Here is a 24,663-nt window from a genome sequence, read left to right as displayed (position 1 = left end):
CTCACTGCTACCACCCCCAAAGGGTTGCTTTTGTTTGAATAAAAACGACTTATGGAATTGGAGTTCTGGGGTGCAGGGCTGTCTTTCTAATTCTTGTAGTGGTAGGAACTGGGGAGATGTCAGAAAACAGACTGCCATGTCAGAAACTTTGGAGGTCCAGTAGTGTTTGTCTAGTTCAGTTTAGAACTACCACCTGCTCTGCAAGGAGTGTCTGTGTACCATATTTCTCATGCAAGAGAAGTAAATCCTGACAAAATGGGAAAAATCTCACACTGTCAGTAAGTCACCTTAGCAATTTCCATGCAGTTAAACAGGGGAAGCGATGTTTTTACTGTATGAGGGAGTGGACATAGCTGCCATACACAGGGATGTTTATAGGGATGTGTGACATGCTACAGGTGTGGCTACAGCAGCTGGAGATGGTCTGTTTCCATGCTCCAGCCTGATAGTCGTGCTGGCGAAACTGTAGTCTTGATTTAAATGTGATGAAAAAATATTTTCACAGCTCTTCTTCTCTTGAAAAATTCTTTCTAATACAATTTATGTCTTGGGAGTTCTGTAGTTAGGAAAAAAATACACATATATTGATTGGTTTCCCTGCCATGTTTTGAGTAAAATACATTATTCAGTGATTATATATGAATTTTCACTGATTTCTTGATTGATAGCTTCATTTCCTGTTGCATCAAGGGAACAAGAGAGCATGACTAACATGTTTTCTTATTGCCAACTGTATGTTAATTTTCATTTTAGAATTAATTCATGGCTGGAGTGACTGTACTGCTGATTTTGAATGTAAAGCATATTTACCAGGTGAAAACTAGAAAACCAACTTGGAGTGATGAGTTAGAAATTATCAAACTTTACCTCTGTCTTGCTGGCAAAGCAATCCATCTAGAGTAGTGCATGTATTTCAGTGCATGTGTATTTTCATAATACACTGTCTTTTGACAGTTCATTTTTCTTACAAATACTTTGTCTTGATGTATTTGGGTTTGTTGGTATTTGTGTCCATCTTGGGAAGCTATATGTGAAACATAACCCTCTGGTGGAAAAACTGAAACAAAAAATTAATTTCACTTAGCTGAGCTTGGCAACCAGTGGAGAAGTATGTACAGTGTTTGTACCACTATTTTTTAATGCCACAATTATGTGTGGGTTGAAATATGTCCCTAAGAATAACAGTAGGATTGCTTTTTGAGCAATGATGTGAATATTCCATTCAGCAGTGGCACATAGCAAAACATGGCAGGGCATCTGAGCATGGTAAAGGAGCATGGACTGAGTACTGTTGGGATGTGGAGTGAGCTAGAGAGGTAAAAAAATAAAATATTGAACACTATGAGTATTTCAGCCACCAGCAGTGTGCAGTCATTCAGAATAATTAATGTCTGTGGTGCCAGTCATTAGTCATGGTCATGGTGCCTTAGGCAAAAGAGATGGGGACCACAGACGGTCTCCTTGGAATACATGAAATAATGCAGGAGGCATGCTATTATTGCATGAGCAGCCTGTCATCATCATCAGAGGATGAATTCCTTTGTTTTCCAGGAAACACATACTAAATGGAGAAGTGGGGGAAACCAGTCTTGCAGCTTGTTGTGACTACTAGGACTCATCTCAAAAGGGATAGAAATTGCCTCAACCAATAAACCATCTTTTTAATTAATCCCATTTTAGTCAGGGCATGTAATGCAGGTCAGAATAATCACTTTGTAGAAGTGTCTGTTTCTCTCCATTGACTGCAACTGGAATCCAGATGACTTGTGCAGGTGGTGCATGTCTGTGTAAAAGGCATCTCAGTTCTAGATGATTCTAGTGTGCCAAACCCCAGTGTTCATGTAATAAAATTCAGTGAACCATAGTAATGTCAGAAACGGTATTTTAAGAACCAAAATATAATTATCAAGTTTTTCCATGAGACATCTAATGGTATGCACTTAGAAATAAATGTGTTACTGAAATAAGAAATAAAAGAAAGGAAATTTTATATTTAAAACAGCAGATTCACAGCATTGGTATTTTCTTTGTGACCCAAATGAAGGCAAAATAAGTACAGATTTGTAACCCGAAAAGTAAGTTTCTTATCATAGATGATAAGAACAAATCCATTTAGAATTTGGGCCTATGGGCACTAGTCAGGAGAAACTGCAGTTCTTAAATATTGTGTCCATAACCACTGATAAAGAAGAAATATTTAATGAAGGAACCTGCTGATAGTAGCTACTGAGACTGACTGAAATGCATTTCTAGCAGAGAAGAGTGATGTGCAGAGACACAAACTGACCCAGAATAAATACCTCAGGAAAATACTCTCCTTCTGGACTGATCCTGCTACATGAAAGGGACATAAGGTGATTCAGGATGGGCATGGATGAGAAAAAATCAATTTCTTTTTTGTGTTTTGGAAGACTTAAATGTTCAGCTAGGCCCTCTGAGACCTGTCAGTTCTGGCATAACAGTATCAAAGCTGTTAAATGAAATTTCTGATTTTAACTCCTTTCACGTAGAGGTAAGGACAGGAGGTAGCTGTAGCTCAGGTTGAAGCTCACTCCATGCTCCCAGCAGCACACTGCGCTGTAACACAGGCTGTGGGCTCCCATGTACACATACGTGCACTAGGGCACAGCTGAAACAAAATAGTTATTTACATTGTGAAGGGTTATGTGGTGCTTACTTGGCATGTTATTATTGTGGCTCTTCAAATAAAATCCCCTGAAGTTTATTTCTGACAAGGTTGTAGTAACTGTAGTAGCATTAAACAGTCTTTGGGAACATTTTGTTTGCATAGTATTAAAATATTATAGTTGTTCAAGATATTTCAGACTTCCTTTTATGGGCATTTGTAATTATTTGGGACCAAATTCAGTTTCCAGTAAACTGGACAGGAATCTCACTCAGTTCTAGAGGGACTTGTGTCAAATTTCTTTTGGTTTTTGAAGATGCCGATTGAGATTTTAGTTGAGTGGCTGGCTTCATACAAGGGGGACCAAGACTTTGCTTAATAAGTGCAATGATATATTTTACCATGAAATCGTTTTAATTGGATGTGGTAATGAGGAGATTGATGGGTTTACCTGGTTACTAGTTCATAAGTTGTTTGTATAATAACATAGGAAGTATGGGGAATAAGCAAGAGGAAACCAAATGTTAATCCATGAGCAACACTGTGACTGAACTGGCCTAGCAAAGACGTGGTGGGAGGACAGGGAGGAGGAAGAAGCTGTTGTATATTTTGGTGCAGATGTTTGTGCTGTGACCCAGCTGTAGAGGGAGTTGGACGTACAGATGCTCTATGAGTAATAATAATAATAATAATAATAGGAAAAAGCTCATGGGCTCCATTGTTATGCAGGCATTGCACAGACCACCAAACAGCTCAGGTAGGTGGGGATTTTTATTGTCAGGGTACAGGTGATGGTGAAAAAGAGTGATTTTAATAAACAGTCACCTGCTGGAAGCCAATGAAGGAGAATACCAATGTGCTTTGCCATGCACTAATGACCAAATTTTGAGTCAGTGGGAAAAGTAATCTAAAGGGGAGCCATTATATTTCATACCAGCTCTAAGGGAGAAACTGTTAAAGAATTGGGAGAGAAAAGAAAGGTTGAGTGAGAATTACCCTGCAGTTGACTCTCAAATTTCAAGAAGGGAAAGAGGTAAAAGAATTAGAACAACAGGTTTCAAGGGAATATGAGAGGACAGTGGGCAAAACCTCTTTGTAAAGAGTCTCAAGAAAAGAAGTTAAAGAATTGTTTGTTCCCTAAAGAAAAATTATAACGAGAAAAAATGCAGATTGAGACAGCACAGGAGAAGGACAAAAAGCATAGTAAAATAAATCTGTCTGAGATATTAGAAGCTCATTTATGTCAAACACAAGAAGGAACCATGTACAAAATCAAAACTAGTTTGGATTATTTAGAAGAAATGCAAAAGAATAGCAAAAGATGCAGAGAAAAAACCAAACCAAAACACATAAAAGAAGCTAAGACCAAAAAATGTGTACAAGAAAAGATTGTGTACAATAAGTACATGAGGAGTAACAGAAATGGTTCTGGAATTATATTTTTAGTAGGAGCATTTTCGAGGGAAGTGTTGCTCTACCGATTAACAGAAGCACATTGGTCTTCACTAGTGTTATTTTGAGTATATGGAAAACAGCCTAGAACAGAGAAAGGACAAATCAGACAGCACTTAATGTGTTAGGTGTTCCCAGGTTAGCTGTGCCTCAGATTTGCTATACTTGGAAACTGGAAGAATTTTCTAATTTAGTCTCAGCCCTGTTAGCAGTTACCATTGAGAATCTGAAGAGGAAAAATGAGTGTGAAAAATAGAAAAACACATCCTTAAAAGGAGGCAAGAGCTATGGATGGAAGAGTCCTGTCATAGATTTGCAGATCATTTTTGTTCTAGAAAAATTACAGACAAATATTCATTTTGTAAATACCTGGAGGGAAGTAACAAACAGCAATCAGCATGGATTTGTTGGAACTATCTAGTACCCTGTAACAAGAGATTAAAATTTGTGGATAAAAGAAAATGAGCAGATGCCCTACATTTTCATTTTAAGAAATGAAACTTTGAATACCGTCTTACATGAGTCCCCTCTAAACAAACTAGGGAACATCAAGCAGTATTTATATGTAAGTTGCATGAGATATAGTTGCACAGCTGTGTGGAAAAGGTAAACCCCAAGCAACTACTGCTGTTTCACTCATGTATTCCACAAGAGTTTATTTTAGAAACTAATATGTTTTTTCAGCAGTAATCTGGATTATGTTTTAGACAATATGCTTATTAAATTTGCAGTTGTCACAAAGCTGAGAATGAATTGGAAGGATGCCAGAGAACAGGATTAGAATTAAAAATGATCTTGAAACGCTTTGAAAATAAAGTAATATTTAGCAGGTGTAAGGGTATGGTATTATACTTGGGCAGAATAGCCATAGACAGGCCCAGGACAGATGGTTAAGCAGTGGGTTTTGAAAATGATATATGTCATAAATATTACATGCATAGACATAGCCAAGGTATTGAAGAAGGCCTGGATGTATGAAAAAGACATATAGCCTGTAAAATGTAAGGAGTAATTCATCTGATGTACTCAGTGCTCTGCTTGGTTCAAATACTGGGACCAGTTTGAGCATCACATTTCAATAAGGATATAGGTAATTAGAGGGATTTCAGGGAATGGCAATGAAGATGGTTAGAGAGCTAAAAAAGAAGACTTGTAAGGAAAAAAAAGAAGAAACATCTTTGAAAGTAAAGGGCAGGTAGGAACAAAAAGTTTTCAAGTATGTGAAAAACCCCAGCAAAGCACCTTGAGCCAACCAACCAACCATCCAAAGAAACACACCCTAAACCACCTTGAACCTACACAGATGAAGGGAAAGATCTAATCTCTGCATCCTTTATGGATAGTTTAAATTATAAGAGAAAGAATTAATTTAGACGTTGAAAAAACATTCCTGACCATTAGGTGAGATACTTAGACCAAGTTAGGTGAGAAATTGGTAAGTATATTAGCAGTCTTTCAAAACAGGGTAAGCATATCCAGAAATGATACAAAAGTGTAGCTTTGTTTCATCTGCAGTTTGGAGCTGACTTGCTCTGGACTGTCTCAGCAGTATGAATGTTTTACATTACTGTGTATTATTGCTGTGCCACACAATGCATTTTCTGTTCTGCAAATCTTGTGAAACACTACTGTAATTAGAATTAAGATTATGCTTTTTCTTTTATTTCAGTGTGTGCAGAAGCTTACAATCCTGATGAGGAAGAGGATGACGCAGAATCTAGGGTACTTCATGCTTAGAGTCAAATACTTTTTCAATTCTCAAGCATTAAATTTAGGAGGAAAAATGTAACAGCTTTACCATTTCTTTCCAAAAACATTATTATTATAATATACTTTAGTAATATGTTGGGAGTTTGTGTTAAAGGAACATTTAAAAAATTCTCTGTAATAGTCACCCATGTAGGACTTGATGTATTATCCTTAATTAACAAACCTGTGGTACATGGTTAGGGAAACATTTTTGTGCAATTATATTTACCCAGAGAGCACCTGCTTCTAAAAACTCTTACTTGGTGTCCTCATAATCCTGCAGTAGTTTCCTTTTTCAAGAGGCAGAAAAAAGTTAAACTGTAAAATTGCTAAGATTTTTCAAGGTACATTGTGACAAATAATGAACTGTATTTATTTCTTTTATTTGTGTCACTGCTTAGCTTTTAAGATGAAATAGCATGAGTTTCAAGAGAATTTTAATTGTTTATATTCTACCTAATTTTCTGGCTTGTAACACTGCCCAAAAGGTTACCCTATGTTATTACAGCTATACATAGCGTATCTTGGGAAGAATCTGAGTTCAACAACTTGATTGATACTCAGATGAACCAGACACTGGTAATTTAGTAAATCTCTGGCTCACTCAGTGTCAAATCTGTTGTTTACTCTGTGAAACTTCTGATATAAATTTAACACAGATACTATTTCACACAATATTCTTTAGGAAGTAGTCATGGCAAATGGCTGAATGTAACAGTGGTGTTTTTTATAAAACATGCGTGCCCCAAATATGATTGGCTATTGGTAGCAATAGTGTAGATAAAGGTGTCTAGAATGGTTTGCAGAAATGAACCGGATTCCACAGGTGTAGAGATCTTGTAACTTAAATATAGCAGTGTTTCATTTTCTGATGCAATGGTGATACCATTTTATCATTGAGTGTTTATTCAAATCCTGAAGGTTTTGAAATGAGAGAGTTATGAATCATGGCCAAAATATTGTGTAAAATGCTTAGTTGAATTAGCTCAGTCCTTCAGCTAGGCTACTATATGATAATCACTCTAAGAGCTTTTGTGTTATATCTCTCAGATTATTCACCCCAAAACAGATGATCAAAGGAACAGGCTGCAGGAGGCGTGCAAGGACATCCTTCTTTTTAAGAACCTAGACCCGGTAAGAAATTCTTGGTAATGAACAGCATTTAGCAGTGCTGCTAAGAATTGTTTCTTTTGAGCTTCAGAACAGAAATTTACAGATTTGACTTCTGTAACCTCTTCAGTATGCTTTCTTGACCATTTAATAAATTCCAGAAATGCCATTTTTTAAAACTGATATGTCACATATAGAGACTTTTGTTTACCTCCACAAGTGATAATATTGAAATACATTAATATGAACCTGTACATTCATAAAAATGGATACATTAAATGTATTAATTGTTGTATTTTCTTATTTTAAATCTTCCTGTACACTGATGTCTGTAAACACATCAGTTAACTGGAGTGTGTACGTTTTTTCTATTAGTTATTTTTTAGCATCAAAAGGTGCTGAGTGCTTCATCAAAACAGAAAATTACCCCCAAAGCCTTCAGTTTAGCTATGGATGTAATTGAACAAGTGAATTATGAAACAGAGGGAAAGAGTAAGGTACCAGTGATGTGTTTACATTATTATTTTGCTTAATGCAGATACCATAAAAAGCTTTGGGTAATTTTCTTCCACGCAAATAATTTCTCCCTGTTTCATATAAAAACAACTATGAGCTTTTAAGAAAGCCTAAGTGTACTGAATGAATGATCTGGATCAGACAAAGGTGATAATGCTACCAAAAAAGCACACAGGATTGTTTTAGGGAGAAGGTGAGTGTATCAATCAAAACATGCATACTGAGGTTGGGATGACTCACAGCATCCCAAATGCTTTCTCAAGAGATTTGATTCAGTGCTGTCAAGGGAAGGAGCATGAGGGAAAGAGAAACAATTATGTAGATTTTTAAGTACGAGAACAGAAAGTTTAAAATTTGATTCAAGAGGGAGCTAATGGAAGGACCAGCCTGCAGCTCTGTTTGGAAGTCAGGTGCTATTACAGAAAATGCACATTAATTTGTGCTGCAGGTTTCCAGCTCCTGCTTCTGCCTGCACAAAGACTGAACCCTGACCTGGGTACTGTTCCCTTAGAAGCCCTGAGGAGCACTGGGCCACAAAGCCCCAGCTTAGCGGAAGTTACTGTTATGGAAGGGCATCAGGTCTCCACATGGGTGCTCATACATGTGCATTCTTGGGACAGTGGGATCCTGACACAGAAGGTTTCCTCACTCCCTCATGCTGTCTGGTTAATACGTAGTTAATCAGCTGTTCCACTATACTTGTTCAAGCTAAATCCCTACTCTCATTTACCCTGCTGCTCCTCAATTTTTCTTCTGAATAGCTTCAGGGAATCAAAGTAATTTGTGGGCATCTGGACATGAATCTGCTTTATTATATATTTTCCTTATTGTTGGTGTGTCCTGGCTTCCATTTGGCTGGGCCATCATTACATTAGCCTGCCAATGGCATTTTGGCAGACCCCTCTTGGTTAAGCTCTGAGCATTTCCCTCTTATGAGCCCTGCCACACGATGGATTATTGTGTGCTCCTAGAACCTGCTGTTATGTCAATAGTGCTTACAGCATCAACCCTCTGGATGGGATCTGCTTTGCATTACAGCAAGAGCTAGATTTTCTGTCTCAATAGTCATCAGCCACTTGGTCTGTAGGCTACATTGTAATGTGTAGATATAGAGCATGAAACTGCTCCAATGTGGGCACCTGATAGACTTTTTCCAAGGATGAATTCTTCCAAGGAATACTGAGGGATTATTTCCTCTGTTTATGAAGCTCTTCTCAGGACTGTGCTTGCTGTCTTGATATTGATGTTTTGAACTATTTTCTTCTTTTGAATCAATTCCTTGTAATAGCTGATAGTTCCCACAATCTGTTCCAGGTGTTTAGCAGAAGACTTCCCAGCTGAGTTCTCCCTTTGAGGTCTGCAATCCATAGCCTTGATATGTGCTCTAGGGATCTCCCAAGTCTTGTTCACCCCCTTTTGCTCAGATTGTCCAGTGGATTAAGAACACTTCCTCCTGCTTGAAATCCTTTACAGGCAGCATTCTGGAAAGTTGAACAAGATAATTTTTCTAAAAGAGTTTTCCATTACAATAATTTTATTCATAAAAACACTGGAAAACTACTGAGCTCTGAAGGGAGCAAAGATATTAAAATGTAGCCTTCTTAAGTCTGGCTTGTTCCTTCTGTGGAGCCAGGATCTGTAGTCCCTGGGGAACTTCTCCCACTCCTCCTTGCTCTGCTTCTCAGCAGCGACTCAAGGGCTCTGCCACTGTAGTTGCAGTAATTAAATATTCCTGTGCCAGCTCTCTTCCTCACCTCTGCCTCTCCATGAGAGATGCTGCAGTTTACAGAGTGGTGTATTAGCAAAAACCTCATGCATCTTGAAGAGAGATAGTATCTTCTGCTGCTAAAGCTCAAGTCTCTGGAACAAAAGTTAAGCTTTGTATTGATAGCATCTCCTGCTACCACTGTTGTGGTTTTTGGTTGTTTTTTCCCTTGTACTGAACTTGAGCTTCTTTCTGCTGTAGTTCATGTATGAAAGTCACTATTTCAAAGGTCACTTAGAGGGAAACAGATGTAAAAGGCTTAATGGCTTTTCCCTGATGGCCTTTTAGAGGGTGTCAAATACCATTTTCAAATACAGAATAACGTCTTGTCACACAATAACATGTCACACAATGTCTTACAGTGTGACCAAAACTGCATTCAGTACATGATGCTCAGTGGAGTCCACCTTTTCTTAACACTTTATCCCACCTTCACACACTGTATTTTAATTGGAATGGAAGGATAAGATAAGGTTATCACTAAAGCCAAAGGAGAAGTTGCAAAAGTTGGGAGTGACTTACAGTTCTCTGCTCAGTGTGTTAATTGAACAGGCCATTTGAAATTACAAGAGCCAGCACATAAAATTAAAACCCAGCAGAGCCATTTGAATGCAAGACTAAATGAGAGTGGAGAAAAAGATAACCTTCAGACTTTGAGACAACTTAGGACTTGCTAAACACACACAACACTGTTTTGAGCCCTCGTTTAACTGTAGTAGCTTTTGAATAACAGATAGGTAAATTTGCACATATATAAGTATCAATATTTCACATATTGTTGGTGATGAAAAATATAATAATGTAAAGAAACACCAGTTCTCATACATTTCCCTGAGCAACATTCTTATGTTTTAAAGGCCAGCTCCAATAGTCTAAAGTCTGTGAAGTTACTCGAATTTTATGGAAACTTTCTTTAACTTTGTAGATGTATGAGGATGTGACCGGCCAGTGAATATTAGTTCAGCAATGTATTCCTTAGTTAACTCCTTAAATGAAAAATACTTTGAAATAATTGACATTGTAGCAATTTTTTGCCTTTCTGGGGGCTTAGTCATTTGCCATCTAGTTGCTGTCACTCAGTATCAATTTTTCAAAGTGTGTTACGGTTTGGGAAAAATTGCTTCAAGAAAAGAATATGAATTGAAACATGCTTTTGAAACAAGATCAGGGAAGGAGGTTTTGCCGAGGTACTTGGTTACTATTTAGAGGACCAGATCGGGAAAGAATCAGGAGACAGGTCTATTCAGATGTTCGTTTTCTTCCTCCTTTGCTATATTAGATTAACTCGTTCCTCTTCTAACAAATCTCTTCTTCTTCTTCTTCTTCCCAGGAAAATCTCTTCCTCTTAGAGTATTGTTTATTTTCCTTCTCGGTCGCCTGCCTCCCCATTGCCAGAAACCATGATAATCCTGTTTTGCTCCCAGGATTGCCATGATGTGCCAGACTGGTTACTCTGCCTGCACCCTCCTTTGTGCTCCAGGTGCTGGAGGTTACCGCAGGGGCTCTGAAGCTGCTCTTTCCCTTCCACTTTCACTTTGTGTAAGCCAGCAAGGAGAAAACAAGATGATGACCAAATGTCTTCAGCCCTTACAGAGAACAAGCCTGAAGCTGCTATCACTGCAATTTCTCTCTGTTCAGCCTAACAACTGTTTTATCACCAGGAAGAATAGCAGCAGCAGCTCATCTACTGGCCAAGGAAGCTTTCTACACTTTTTACAGTACAATTCAGAGTTCTTCTTTTGGTTTTGTCTCTTAAGAGGAAAATGTGCTGGGGTGATTAACAACAGGCTATTTGATTTGGAAATTACAGCCCAGAGGGCAGCAGCTAAAACACCTGATGAACCTTTTATCAGAGCAAGAGGCTGGCTCAAGGGGCTGATACCATCAAAGCTGAGCCATGCCCTTGCCCTTAAAGTCTGAATCCTTTCTTAGGCAAAAATTCACAAGCAGTGTTAGAGCATCTATTCTCTTTCAGAGAAGTTTAATATTGGAGAGCTTCGCCCTGCTAATGCTTGTACAGAATATATAAAATAGGTCTTGACCCTTTTCTAAAAAGTAATAAATTATACATACTGTTCACAAATACGCAAAAGCAATTTCTGGGCACATTGCCACTTATGTACCTGGAGAATTAATGTAAGAGAGCACAAATATTGATTAATCAATTAGAATTGATTAACTTGAAGGAAGATGAAAGAGAACATAATGTAACTGTTTTATGAATAGTGGAACCTTATACTTAAGGTCAAATCATTCCTTGAAACCACTAACAGAAGATTCTCATGCTGCTGTCAGGTTCTTAAGAATTTTGGTGAAGGATTAAAACTACAGATTTTGGAGCAATTAATGGAAATATACATCCCACTCCCTCACCCTCCATACATATATATACACACACACATTTATACATATATCAAATGTGTTTATAATATATATAACTGAGCCCAGAATGCCTGAACATGTTAATACTCTTAGATGGCACAAAGGTGGTGACATTGAGGTGCCCTTCCAGAGAGGGGCAGTGGTGCTGGGGAAGGGTCTGAAGCACAATTCCTTTGAGGATGTGAAAAATGCCAATCACTTGTTTTTAAAATTTTTAAAGTTTAATAGTAATAAAATGGTTATAAAAATAGTAATACAATTAGAGTAATAATAATTTGGACAATTTGGATTAGGACAATATGAGACAATAGAAACAAAGAGTTATGGACGTCCAGGTACCTTTTTCTGGGCAGCATAAGCCCAAAAAAGGACACACGTTAACAAAGGATTAACCCTTAAAAACAATAACCTGTTGCATATTCATACGCCTCATACATGATGCATAAATTCCATTCAAATACAGGATTCTGTCTGGTCATTGTCAGCTTCTTCCTGTTAATCCTAACAGCACCTTCGAGGCGGGAAGAAGTTCATTTCTTCTGATAAGAGAGCAATAAATTGTTTTTCTCTGAAAGATTTAGGTGTCCTGGGGCTGCTATTCTGCTGCAAGTCCTTTCTTTAAAAAAAGTATCCTACATAGCATAGTTTCTATTTTAACATTTTTTAATAACCCAAAACTATTATTTAACACACTACTTAAGAGAATACAGCATTACTTTCTAACACAACACATGTAATATTCATTTTAATATTTGCAAAAAGCCAATCGTAAAATACGCATATTTCACAAGGAGCAGCTGAGGGAGCTGGGGGTGTTCAGCCTGGAGAAAAGGGGGCTCAGGAGGGACCTTGTCACTCTTGCACTGCCCGACAGGAGACTGTGAGCAGGTGGGTGTTGGTCTCTTCTCCCAGGTAACAGGACCAGAGGAAATGGCCTCAAATTGACCTAGGGGAGGTTCAGATTGGATATTACGAAAAATTTCTTCACTGAAAGTGTTGTCAAGCATTGGAAGAGACTGCTCAGGAAAAAGTTTGGGTCACCATCCCTGGAGGTATTGAAAAGATGTGTAGTTGGGGCACTAGGGGTAGTTACAAAGGATGAAATGTGTTACTGAGCCTGACTGATGGGCATGTGCATGATATTTGAGAGGCAGAATACTAATTTAGCATGTAACTGTGTGGATGAAGGTTAAGGTATATTCTCAAGGAAAATACTATTGCTTAAAAATATTGATTGTAGATTGAAATACAAATTAGAGTATTTGATGGTGAAGAAATGAATGTATTTCCATTAGTTTACAAGTGGATATAACACAAGGGAACCCAATATTTTGAACTGGATCAATATTGCTGCTAACATTTTTGTCAGTGTTCCCCTGGAGGATATGTGCATGGTTTTGTTTTGAAAAACAAATGTGGAGAGGTGTAGACATGAATTCTGTAATTTATCTTCCTCTGCAAGGTTCAGAGTTGTTGATTTAAAAAGTCCTTTTCTTCCATGGTTTCCTTGCCTGTGCTTTGCTAACATTTTCTACCTCTCTCCCCCTCCCCACACCCAGCCCCCATCCTTTTCTGGGTTTGTCATTGATGACTTAATATCATATTGAATATTAATTTGTTGATATTTCAAATTGCACAAAGTGAGGACAAGGTGGGCAGCAGGATGCCATTTCAACTGGGGCTCATTTTATGAACTCAGGGACCATAGAAGAACTGTGAATTCACTTTGTTCACTTGATAATACTCTCTTGTTTTTAGAAGTCATATGAGCCAGGGAACTACAGGCCAGTCAGTCACAAAAACACCCCCCATCTTGATTTCATTTTACATGTATTTTTGAAGGTAGAACTGCTTTAAGGAAGAAGAGCATTTAGACTGTACCATTTAACAAAATACTAGGATTAATTCTGTTTATGAAACAAATCTGCTTTTTAATTCTAAAATTACTTATCTTTTCAAAATAACAACAGAGGATGCCAGTAAATTGAGCCTCAGTCTGGCAGAGATTCCAGAGGATTCACACAGAGCAAACTGGTCAAGCAAGTTATGTAATTCTCACGGTAAAAGCAAAAACCATGTTCATGGTTTGGTTATTGCGGTCCACATTGTCTTAATTTAAAGTGTAAAATTTCAGAAAAGGGACCACTTGTCTTTAAGTTAGTTGCAGTTTATTTAGGAAATTAAAATAAATGTGCAATGCTTCAGCAATTAATAGACTACTCTCAGATGTATTAAATATCTTAAAGTATTTTAAACATTTTTAAAAGATAATTGGATTTGTGAATTCTACTCTGTTGCATTAAAGAACTGTAGATTTACATACTGGGAAAGTTGTGATTTGGTGAGCTTGATTCATGGTTATAAGTTGAAAATGTTTTAACCAGAAATCCAAGATGAAGTGCACTGAATAGAGATTTTAATTATATGTATGACTCCTCCATTACAGGAGATAGATCTTTTTGGTTTAATCTTTTCTCCCAAGATATCTTGAAAGTATTTTAAGTTCTGGGGTTTGATGCACAAATAATACATTTTTCTTGCATGGCTTGCACCTAGATAATAACATGGCTTCTAGCTCCCATGAAGTGGGGGGCATTCTGTATGTTCTCTATGTTTTCAAAAGGCAGACTGGGACTGTTGGTTGGGGAGCCACTTTGCCAATTCAGATGTAAAGCCAGAGGAAGGGAGGGTGCTGCTTCAGTTGCTTTAGACAAGCTGCCATTAGGTCAGTTTTGCAGATTCTGGAGGAATTTTTTTGTTTACATAGAGAGGACTGAAAAGAATGATGTAATATTACCTATTCATTCAAGCATGGAAGTTTTTAATAGGCATCTCCTGTACATAATTTTCAGTCTCTTCCAATGGCACCCACTCACACTTTTCTTTCTCTGAAATGAGCTATAACACATTCACTGATATCTGAAATGACCCATCTCTTTTCAAGCACATACCTGTCTATACTAACAAAGGTACTAAGCAGAGGCACAGTTGAATGATTCTTTGCTGGCCTAGGAGGGCTGCAGGATCTCTCCCTGTGCTTTACCATGATCAGCTGTACTAAGGATGGATACTGCCATTCTGTTGTTCTTTGTGCCCACACACTGCCAGCTCTGTGAAGGAAAATTTGTATTTAGCTTCCATTTTTCAAAAAGGCTTGGATAACATGGTACTGCTGGTATTTTTAAAAGCTTTCAGTAAGTAAAAAATTCAGCAGCATAAGGATGGAATTCATTACAACTAATTTATCTGTCTAAAAACTGTGTGTAACTGGGAGTTACAGCGGATCTCTCCATCATCAGAGGAAAGAAAGGGAAATCTCTAGAGAATGATTTTGAGCTGTCTTGTATGGTTATCTCTGTCCATGGGCTGCAGGAGGACTCTAAGGGACTGACTTGGCCTGGTGTTCTTTGGACAGGCAAATGCCATCCACCCTTCAGTGGCTGGAAATGCTGTGAATGGAACCATTGCAAAATGCAAATCTAGAGGCTTTTTTAGCATGATTTTCACTAGATCTGCTTGTTCCAGTATGATACATGCTTAATAAGTTTCAAGAAGTAGAGTATAGAGCTTTAGGCATATTGCAGGATAAACCAAAAATAAAATTTAAAATTTTAAGTTAACTTTTTACGATTCATAATCCACAATGAGCTGTGTTTGAGTTTTTTAGATGTGAATAGTGAAATTTACATCAAATAAGACAAATTAAGTAATTAGTAGGTGAGTTTTTTTGTTATTATACAGTTGTAATTCAAATGATCACATTTTGTTAGTCTGTTAGCATTTCTCTGTCAACAAACTAGTTTTGTAGTGTAAATTCCTACTTTCCAAAGAATCCAGCATTTACTTACTCAGCCAAAGCACTGTAGACCTTTATGATTACATCTGGATCTGGCCCAACATTTTACAGGCATTGTATAACTTAGACTTTCAAAATACTTCACAATCATTTTGGAACTAAATTCTGTAAGGAAGTTCTAAGGACAAAATCAGGTCAATGTATGATTTAGAATAATGATAATGTTTTTTTTTCAAGGGTATAACGTTGCTCAGTTGGGAAGAGTGAAATTCTGGTTTTGGATGGTCATGAGCAATTTATGTTGCAGAGGAGATCTCTTTTACCATTTGCAGTGACAAGTGGGAAGCTGTGCTCTGAACACTGGAAAAGCTAACACTGAATGCTAAATAGAACTGTCTTTCTCTTATTGATCCACACATTTCTGTAGCATGAATATTTTCCACCATTAACATCTTTTATCTGCATATTGGGAAGCTGGCCAGTTAGTTAATTCAAAGAGTAAAATTGTAGAAGCAGATGATAATTTCTTGTCTTTGTGTTATTTTAAACAGGAACAGATGTCTCAGGTGTTAGATGCAATGTTTGAAAAGATGGTTGAAGGAGGGGAACACGTAATTGATCAAGGGGATGATGGTGACAACTTCTACGTCATTGACAGGTGAATTGCTGTGTCTTATTATAGCACAAAGTACTTTGCAAAAGTCCATTGAGAACAGTCTGTATTCTGTGAACTTGTATTTAACACTGACATTCCAGCTTTTCTCTTGGTATTCAGTGACAGGATTCATGGGAATGGTTCAAAGCTGTGCCAGGAGAGGCTCAGTTTTGACATTAGGAACCTTTTCTTTACCTGAGTGGTCAAGCACTGGAAAAGGCTTCCTGGAGGTTGATGTCCAAAGCCTGTCAGTGTTTAAGGGGCATTGGGACAATTCTGTTAATAAAATTCTTTCACTTTTGGGCAGCCTTGAAGTGGTCAGGTAGATGAACAAAACGATTGTTTTAGGTCCCTTCTAACTGAAATACTAAATTAGACTACCATAAAAGTGTGCCCAGATTCTGTGCTGGAAAGACAATATTTTTCAGCCTTGGGAGGTTACAGTTTGTCATCTCTTGTCCAAAAGGCTGCAGGGACTTTACAATATTCTGTCATCCTTGCAGATTTTAGGTGTAGGGTATCACTTCTGTGTCCCTTGTCAATGAAATAACTGCACAGATTTTTGCTTTACATTCACATGATTTATCAGTGCACACCATAAAAATATTTAGCACAGAGGAAGATGATGGCTCAGCATCAATGGGCTTGGCAAATTTGTATTTTACAAGATACCAGATTTAACTGCATTCCCAAAGTAAAAAAAAAAAAAAACTTTTAAATTTATGATGGAGAGAAGAAATGCACACTAGAAAAATGCATATATTTATTTCATGATTTTACATTGCTTTTCAGATACATTTCTTCTGTTTCCTGCATCTGTTTCATTAGAAATGACTACTTTAAAATATATAAAATATTAAATAACTTGTATCATTATTTCAGTGCTCCTATCATAGCAAACTTGACATTTGTATCTAGTGTGGTTAAAATGAAATTAAGAAACAGATTCTAAGTAAGATTTTAATTTTTAATAAGTTCTGGTAATAAATAGATCACTGTACATCCATTCTATTTTTAAACTGAGTTAATGTAAAAACTAATAACCCTATCCTTCCCTTTAAAGAGAGACCACTTTTATTATTTATAGAAGTCATTGAGATGTCTTTACAAGGTGTTTAACACCATTTAAGCAAGCAAATATGTATTTCAAATGCTTTATCTTTGGAATTCATGGTATAAAAAATATAGTGAGAGGCTGCTTAGCAAAGGCCAGGGCTGGATTCTACTCACTGTACTTTTATATTTTATTAACAGAGGTACATATGATATTTATGTAAAATGTGATGGTGTTGGGAGGTGTGTTGGAACCTATGATAACCGAGGATGTTTTGGTGAGTTGGCCTTAATGTACAATACACCCAGAGCAGCTACAATTATAGCTACCTCTCCTGGTTCCATCTGGGGTTTGGTAAGTAGAGTACTTCTTTTAAGCTATTTTTAAAAATATGTATTTTGTATGGCATTTTACTGGCATGCTGTATCAGCATTAAAAAAAAACCCTTATAATTTCAGAAAGTTTAATTCTAGAAATCCTGAGAAATCCCAACACAGTGCTATCTTTTTCCAGAATCCACAGATGAAAATCTGAGTTTTAATAAAACACGAATTTTTTAAAAATAATTTTGTTTTATTTTATTTTAATTGCAATTTCCCAAATTGAAAACCACTGATAATTACATATTAATTTTTTCCCCATGCCTTGATTGGAATGCCTTTGTTTCCAGAGTAAAATTCCAATATGAGGTTGTGCTATACTACCTGAATTTTTGACAAGAGTAATCGAGTTTACCCCAAAAGTAAGCTGAGATAGCCATCATCTTCAAGATGTACATATTGATCTAATGACTGATGCCAGGACTGAAATGAAATGTGGTTATTCACCAGCTCAATCCATGTGACTTCTGGGGTTGTTTAGGACACTGTAAGAATGGCTTTATATTAACTTGGGTTGTGTTGGCCAGTAAGTGCCCCTGTGGCAGTGAAGGCTTGCAGTGCATTTTCCCTCTGCTTGTCACCAGGGCACAGCCACACAGAGTTAAGAGAAGAAAACACCATAAGTGTAGTTTTTCTGTCTGTCTTTCACTTTCATGGCCAAATCTTAAGGAATGTCCAGTTGGCTGTTCAGGGCAGCAGTGAGCCTTGTTCTGCTGAAACAGCAAAAGTGGACTGTGACCTAAGACCCAGACTCGTGTATCTTGGTTTTTACAAAACCCTAAAAGCCTCTTTGAGTACATATCAATTTGTACAGGACCTCAGGGTAATGAATAAACTTTGTAAATTAAACATTTCAATATTGAGGATTTCTTAAATATCCTGAATTACCTACTCAGTGTTCACTGCTGTAAAGTCTACCCTCTGTAGGTGAGCTCAGTATGTACCCTCCAGGGATTTTCACAGCGATTTTCAGGTTAACTTTAGGAGCTCCTGATTGACCTCCAGAGGAATATTTCTCAACTGACAGTAGGGAGAGAGCAGCCAGCTCGGCTGACAGCTAAACTGAGTGACTAAAATTGGGTAATTTGGTCATATACAGCCAGTTCTAAAGTATTTTCTAGCACATATTTTCAGTTAATTAACCCTCTTTTTCTCTTTGTGTTTACAGGATAGGGTAACATTCCGAAGAATCATTGTAAAAAATAATGCCAAAAAGAGAAGAATGTATGAAAGTTTTATTGAGTCATTGCCATTCCTTAAATCTTTAGAAGTAAGATTTTTCTATTGCATTATTTTAATGGCTGTATCAGATGTATCTGATAAGATTTTGCTCTTGAAGACTTTAAATTTGGCATTCAAAGTGTCTCCACAATAGAAGTTTGCATAATGCTGTTTCAGAGAAAGACTGCATTTTAATTTTGTTTTAATTTAGAATAAATTATTATTGTTCATATTGTGTTTTAAAATACAACTTCACTTTCAGTTTCCCAAAGCTTAGTTTTACTAGATATTAGCCAACAAAATTAAACAATGACTTGGGGAATTTAAAAATATTTTCATTTATCAGCTATATTTTTACATATATTTTTACATGCATGCTTTTCTGAACATAATTTTTGAAGGCTTCTAACAAAAATGGAAGCTTGTCAGAATAGCTGCTAAAATTGTGATATACCCTCTGGAACACTGTTCAGCAGTTCTTTTTTTAATGGTAATCAAAATAGGAAAATAAAGATACACTATTCTGTGCAAAGATTCACAGAAAGAAATATGAAAGGGCTTTCTAAATATATGCTATCATAATGTTAACCAAATGTTTATTACATTTTCTTTTTTTTTTAATGAAGGTATCTGAGCGTTTAAAAGTGGTTGATGTGATTGGTACCAAAGTGTACAAAGATGGAGAACAAATCATTGCTCAGGTACAGTTTCTTCCTAGTTTTAGTTTTTCTTTCATAATAGGTAATAGTAATCATGTTATTTATAGACAATGCATACTTTTAAACACTATTTTTCTTTCTCCCATGAAGGAAATCAATGAATCTTAAATGTAAGAGTAAGAGGTGGTTATTTTGTTTCAAAAGCTCACTTTTCACTAATGATATTTTCAAGAACAACCCTCTTTGTAGGTATAAATAAAAGGTTCAACAAGTTTAGTACACTTAGAAATTCAAACTTGATAAGTGTGCTTCCTAGGTGGAGCACTGAGGACTCACCTTGATCGTGTTGTTAAAATATGGTCAACTTTTCAAGAAGACAAAAGTTAAACAGCATAGGCAACTGTGATTGTCTTGCCCCAGGATAATTAGTGAATATCACATAGCCCCTGGAGGCTTTTTATTCTGAAACTTGCTAAGGGAAATAATTTGGGAGGAACACAGAAGTGGATAAATGGTAGTAAGGTTCCTAAAAGTCTTCCACAGCATTGGTTTTCTCTGCTTTTTGTGTAAGGCACAGTCAGCTATGTCTTTTCATGAAAAGGCCTTGCTGTTAGCTCTGTATAGATGTTTTGATTGTTATGTGTCTAGAGTATAGTTTTCAAATTAAAAGTGGTTTCTTTTGTAACAGGTATCAAAAAGAGGAGCTTCAAGGCACTGGTTGCAAATATTTTGATGTTGTCATGAAACTAAAAGGGAAATATTACACTTTTTTTACTCACTTTCTTTTTTTTTTCTTGTGCAGGGTGACTTGGCTGATTCTTTCTTTATTGTGGAATCTGGAGAAGTAAGGATTATAATGACAAGGAAGGTAAACATCCCTAAAACAACAACCTTTTTTTTTACCATTGTCACTAACTTTGCTTATGTAACCCTGAGTTTGGCAAATCTCTCCTCTAATACTCTTTCTTTCTCTCTCTTTCTTTCCATGATATTTCAGGGTAAACAAGATCTAGAAGAGAATGGAGCAGTAGAAATAGCTCGATGCTCAAGAGGACAGTATTTTGGAGAACTTGCTCTTGTAACTAACAAACCCCGAGCTGCTTCTGCATTTGCTCTTGGCACTGTCAAATGTTTAGGTATTTGTCAATACCATTTTATATCTATTATAAAATGATATTTAATCTATTTCTTTGTTTCTGTTGTGACTCTGTCTTTCCCCAGAATTTAAGACTGTTATAGTGATCACCTATTATTGTGCATTACTATTTGCATTATATATCTGCAAAAATCACTTACAATTGATAAATACTATTACACATAATTTCTCCAATATTTCTCTGATTGTATGGAAGTAAAAATTCCTTTAGGACAGTACAGAATATTGCTGCAAACTACTTATAGCCATCAGATAAATGTCTGATACTCTGCAGAAAGGTGAGGCGTTTCTTTTCTCAGTAGACTGACTCATCTAAGAAATAATTCTGTTAAAAATCATGGGCCTTTTTATCCCCATGACTTAAGCTCTTAAAAAATTCTTTTGTCTCCACTAGCTGTCAATGTAGTCATCCCACCACACTGTAGTCTCAGGTACAGGAAGAGTGAAGATTGTAGGAGTTGTGCTCATAGACGACCCTTCACAGCCGTTGCTTTTCATGGTCTGATGTTAAGCTCCTAACTATGGGAAAACTGCAAATATCTAATATAAAATTATATTTAATCTATTTGGTTGTTTCTATTGTGACTCTGATGTTAAGCTCCTCACTATGGGAAAACTGTAAACTGCCAAGATAGATTTGGCATTCCTGCATAACGATTTGATGACCAAGCCAATAACCAAAAAAGTTTCTCTATTTTTTAAAATTCCTAACTTGAAACACACAGAGATCATCAGGCAATAGAGATCAAAAATATGACAGAAGGGAAAGAATAACAGGCAGTGGTCAGGAAGAGTGTTATTATCCATTATGGCTGAATAACAAAGCACTGGCACTTCCCAAACAGCAGAGATCTTGAACGTTTCTCAGGAGACAAGAGATTACTAGCCAGCAGGTTGGAAGTATATGAAGTTTCTTCCCTGGCCTATTGGCTGGAACTGTAGAGGATCACATTATGTGATCAGATAAAGAAAATATTTTGGTTGGCTGTGTACTGACATTGTGTGTGAATTACAGTCTTCAACTTTTTGCACATTTGCTGTGAAAATAAGTATTCATTACCATTTTCACTTTGGGTGGAAGCAAGTAAAAAGAGCAAGTAAATAGACTGTTAGAGCCCAGATACAGCCAACAACAACACTTAATGTTATGGCTTTTTGAAATATTATGGGTCTTAAAACTTTATTTTGTGGAGGAATCCAGGCCCCTTCAGACAAGCTCTCGGGTAACATATATCTTAATAGGAAAATATTTTCAAAATAAGGAACAGAACAAGTTTATTTTTGAAGTTTCAAGACAGCAGTGTGTTGGCTGATCTTGGTTTTGCTAAGGTAAGCAGTTCCTTCTGTGTGAACAATGCATATGCCTCAGTACTATCTGTTGTCATTTAAAATGTTACACTGGAATATCATAAATACCAGGATGAGTGTCTGTTACTGATGAGCACATAATATTCTTTCTCTTTCTCTCCCTTTTTATCTTAGTTATGGATGTGCAGGCATTCGAAAGGCTTTTGGGACCTTGTATGGAAATTCTGAAAAGAAACATTGCAAACTATGAAGAGCAGCTAGTTGCTCTGTTTGGAACAAACATGGACATTGCTGACACCAGTGCATGAACTAAACATTGGAGCAACAAGATCTGTTATGAGAATATAGCACAGTAGTGGTTAGTCCACTGAAAAATTGTCTCTCTTCCTATAGATGCCAAGCATTTTCTGTGATTTTAAGAATGGGATTGGGGTTTTTTGGTTTGGTTTGCTTTTGGTTGGGTGGTTCTTTTGTTTTTGTTTGTTTTGTTGTTTTGTTTGGTTTTTTTTTTTAATTATGACAGTGGAAATACTAGTAAAGAAAATAGCAATTCAATAAATTGAGGGCTTGATTTTTAAAAGTGCTCAGTATGATGGTTCCATCTGATATAAGGACAGCCTGTGGTAGCACAGCACCTTTGAAAATCAAGTCCTTTAACAGAGCATTTCCTTAAAGAATAGATTTTTTAAAAAACCCCACATGTGATGAACTTGTTAAACCAGCTCCTGTTCTTCAACAAGGTTACATCTTTTCTGGAAAGACTGTTAGTTTGAATGTGATATGTTGAAAGTATTAGTGCACACAAAGTGTTTATATGTATTACTACAGAAGATATACAGTAGATATTACTTTTTGACTATTACAGTTGTCATGATTTTATGTTGCATTTATCACAGATGTAGTGAATCACAAGATTAATCATAAGATAAAGCATGACGATGCGTTTTGTGTGACGCTCATGACCCAAATCTGGTTTTTAATATTTTGTAATTGTTTTAAAGTCCTCTTTGTTTAATACGTCATGTTTCAGCACGACATTGTAATATCTTATGCAATTTAGAGGACTTGCATATTTTTGCAATAAACTGCATTTTTTATTAGTTATATGAATTCTGTACATGAGTGAGGACAGCTGACAACCTTAATGCTTTTAAAGCAAAGGCATGGGTCATTGTCATGTTCTACCTAATCATACATAACCTATATTGTTTTCCTTCTCCCTTGTTTTATATTTATGCATTTTGTCTTCTCTATTTATGCTTGTTCTCTAGTTAATTTTTTTTAGATCTCACCTTTTTATTGTTAAATCTGTTTCAAGTGAAATGATCTCTGTATATCTCTCTTCCTGCAGTCTAATCTTAGCTATCAAAGGTCAGAGTCAATTACTGAAGTGATTGATATCAAAAGCCATGCTAACCTAAGCTTGTCCTTGAAAATCCTTAACAGAAAGTGCAAAAGTGTTTTTAATTTGAAAGATCAGTACTTCCAAAGCTTTGCACACATCTGTCATTGTTAAAGCTAACATGTCTTGCTTTCAAAAACCTGTAGGTCATCATGAAATAATGTGTTCAGCCATAATAGCATGGGATACCTTCTGAGACTGAGGAGAGAGAATATCATCTTAATTATGAGCACAGGGCTCATTGCCTACGAGGGTCTGTGACTGGAAATTTCAGGCACAGTCCAATTTCAGTCCTGCTTACTGACCTGTCTGTTGGTGTTCATGGACAGCCAGTGTGTGTGTACTGGTGATGGGCAGCTCTGCCAAAATGTAACTGCAAGAGTAGTAGGAAGGCTGCTTCTGCCCTGATTCAAACACCTGAATTATACCATCTTTCCTTCTTAGATAATGACTTTTCTAATGCCATATATTTGTGTATGTTGATGTAATCATTATGCTACAGTTAGTGATATGTTCTGACAATTAATATAATCATACATGTATATGAAATTATGATTATATAATACGATAACAATATATAATTTATATCATATAGTATGGTATAAATTATAAATGAGATTTCTAAAAAATACAATCTGAACAAAATTTACAAATGTAATTTTTTTTTTACTTAGAAACCTGGTATGAATAATTGCACATATGATAACTTGCCTTTGTACTTTTGATTTATGGGAAAAAGAGAAGCCTGTTATACTAGAAGGAAATATCAGGTAACCAAGATCTACACTCTTGTCATTCTGTATGCTTAATCTCTAAAAGCTACCTATATTTTGCACTGGCTTGATGTGATTAAGAAAAATGCTAAAAATTACTTGTATGGCAGTAAACTACAATCAAGGCCATAAATGCCAGTCATGATATTTTCAATATTGTTGGTTATATTTAAAGTTTCCTTACAATAAACAACACTTTTATATATAAAAATCTATGTTTGTTGATATTCTTGTTGTCTTTTGATTCTATTACCATAAAGTTACAAGTGACATATTAATGCTTATTTATTTTTAAAAAAGTCATAATTCTTAACACTTTCATGCTGATTTTCATAAATGATATTATGTGTATGCTCTGTCTACTCAGACAACATGTTGATGCAGTAATTGTCATAATTACTTTATTTGATGATTTGCTTGTAGTTTATAGCTGGGAAAAAGCTGTGGAGTAACAAATTTAGGATAATCAGACACTCTGGGTTTTCTGATTCCCAAAATACAGCTTCATGTTGCAGCAGTTTTATTGTGTTGCTCTTGGGCACCGGATAATTTCTGGAATTTCCTTTGTTGGTAAATTCAGGGGGGCTTAACCAACAGTAACGTTATCGCTTATAAAGTTTTATCCAAATCATTATATCCTTCATCTGTCAGCACTTGGG

At 36.4% G+C, this 24,663-nt stretch overlaps 1 protein-coding gene across 1 annotated transcript in view; it reads left to right on the top strand.

Annotated features, from left to right (window-relative positions):
• PRKAR2B (protein kinase cAMP-dependent type II regulatory subunit beta) overlaps positions 1–24,216 on the top strand; it is a 76,443-nt gene extending 52,227 nt beyond the window's left edge. The window contains exons 3-11 of the mRNA XM_030960225.1: positions 5,748–5,800; positions 6,878–6,961; positions 15,948–16,054; positions 17,306–17,459; positions 18,654–18,755; positions 19,333–19,407; positions 20,168–20,233; positions 20,363–20,501; positions 22,004–24,216. Of these exons, the coding sequence (XP_030816085.1) occupies positions 5,748–5,800; positions 6,878–6,961; positions 15,948–16,054; positions 17,306–17,459; positions 18,654–18,755; positions 19,333–19,407; positions 20,168–20,233; positions 20,363–20,501; positions 22,004–22,137 (914 nt within the window). The 3' untranslated portion in view covers positions 22,138–24,216. The remainder of the gene's footprint in view (positions 1–5,747; positions 5,801–6,877; positions 6,962–15,947; positions 16,055–17,305; positions 17,460–18,653; positions 18,756–19,332; positions 19,408–20,167; positions 20,234–20,362; positions 20,502–22,003) is intronic.
• The last annotated feature ends 447 nt before the right edge of the window (positions 24,217–24,663 follow it).

This window comes from Camarhynchus parvulus, chromosome 1A (assembly GCF_901933205.1).
Source record: "Camarhynchus parvulus chromosome 1A, STF_HiC, whole genome shotgun sequence".
In the NCBI taxonomy this organism is placed as follows: Eukaryota; Metazoa; Chordata; class Aves; order Passeriformes; family Thraupidae; genus Camarhynchus; species Camarhynchus parvulus.
This window is presented reverse-complemented; position numbering and strand designations above follow the sequence as displayed.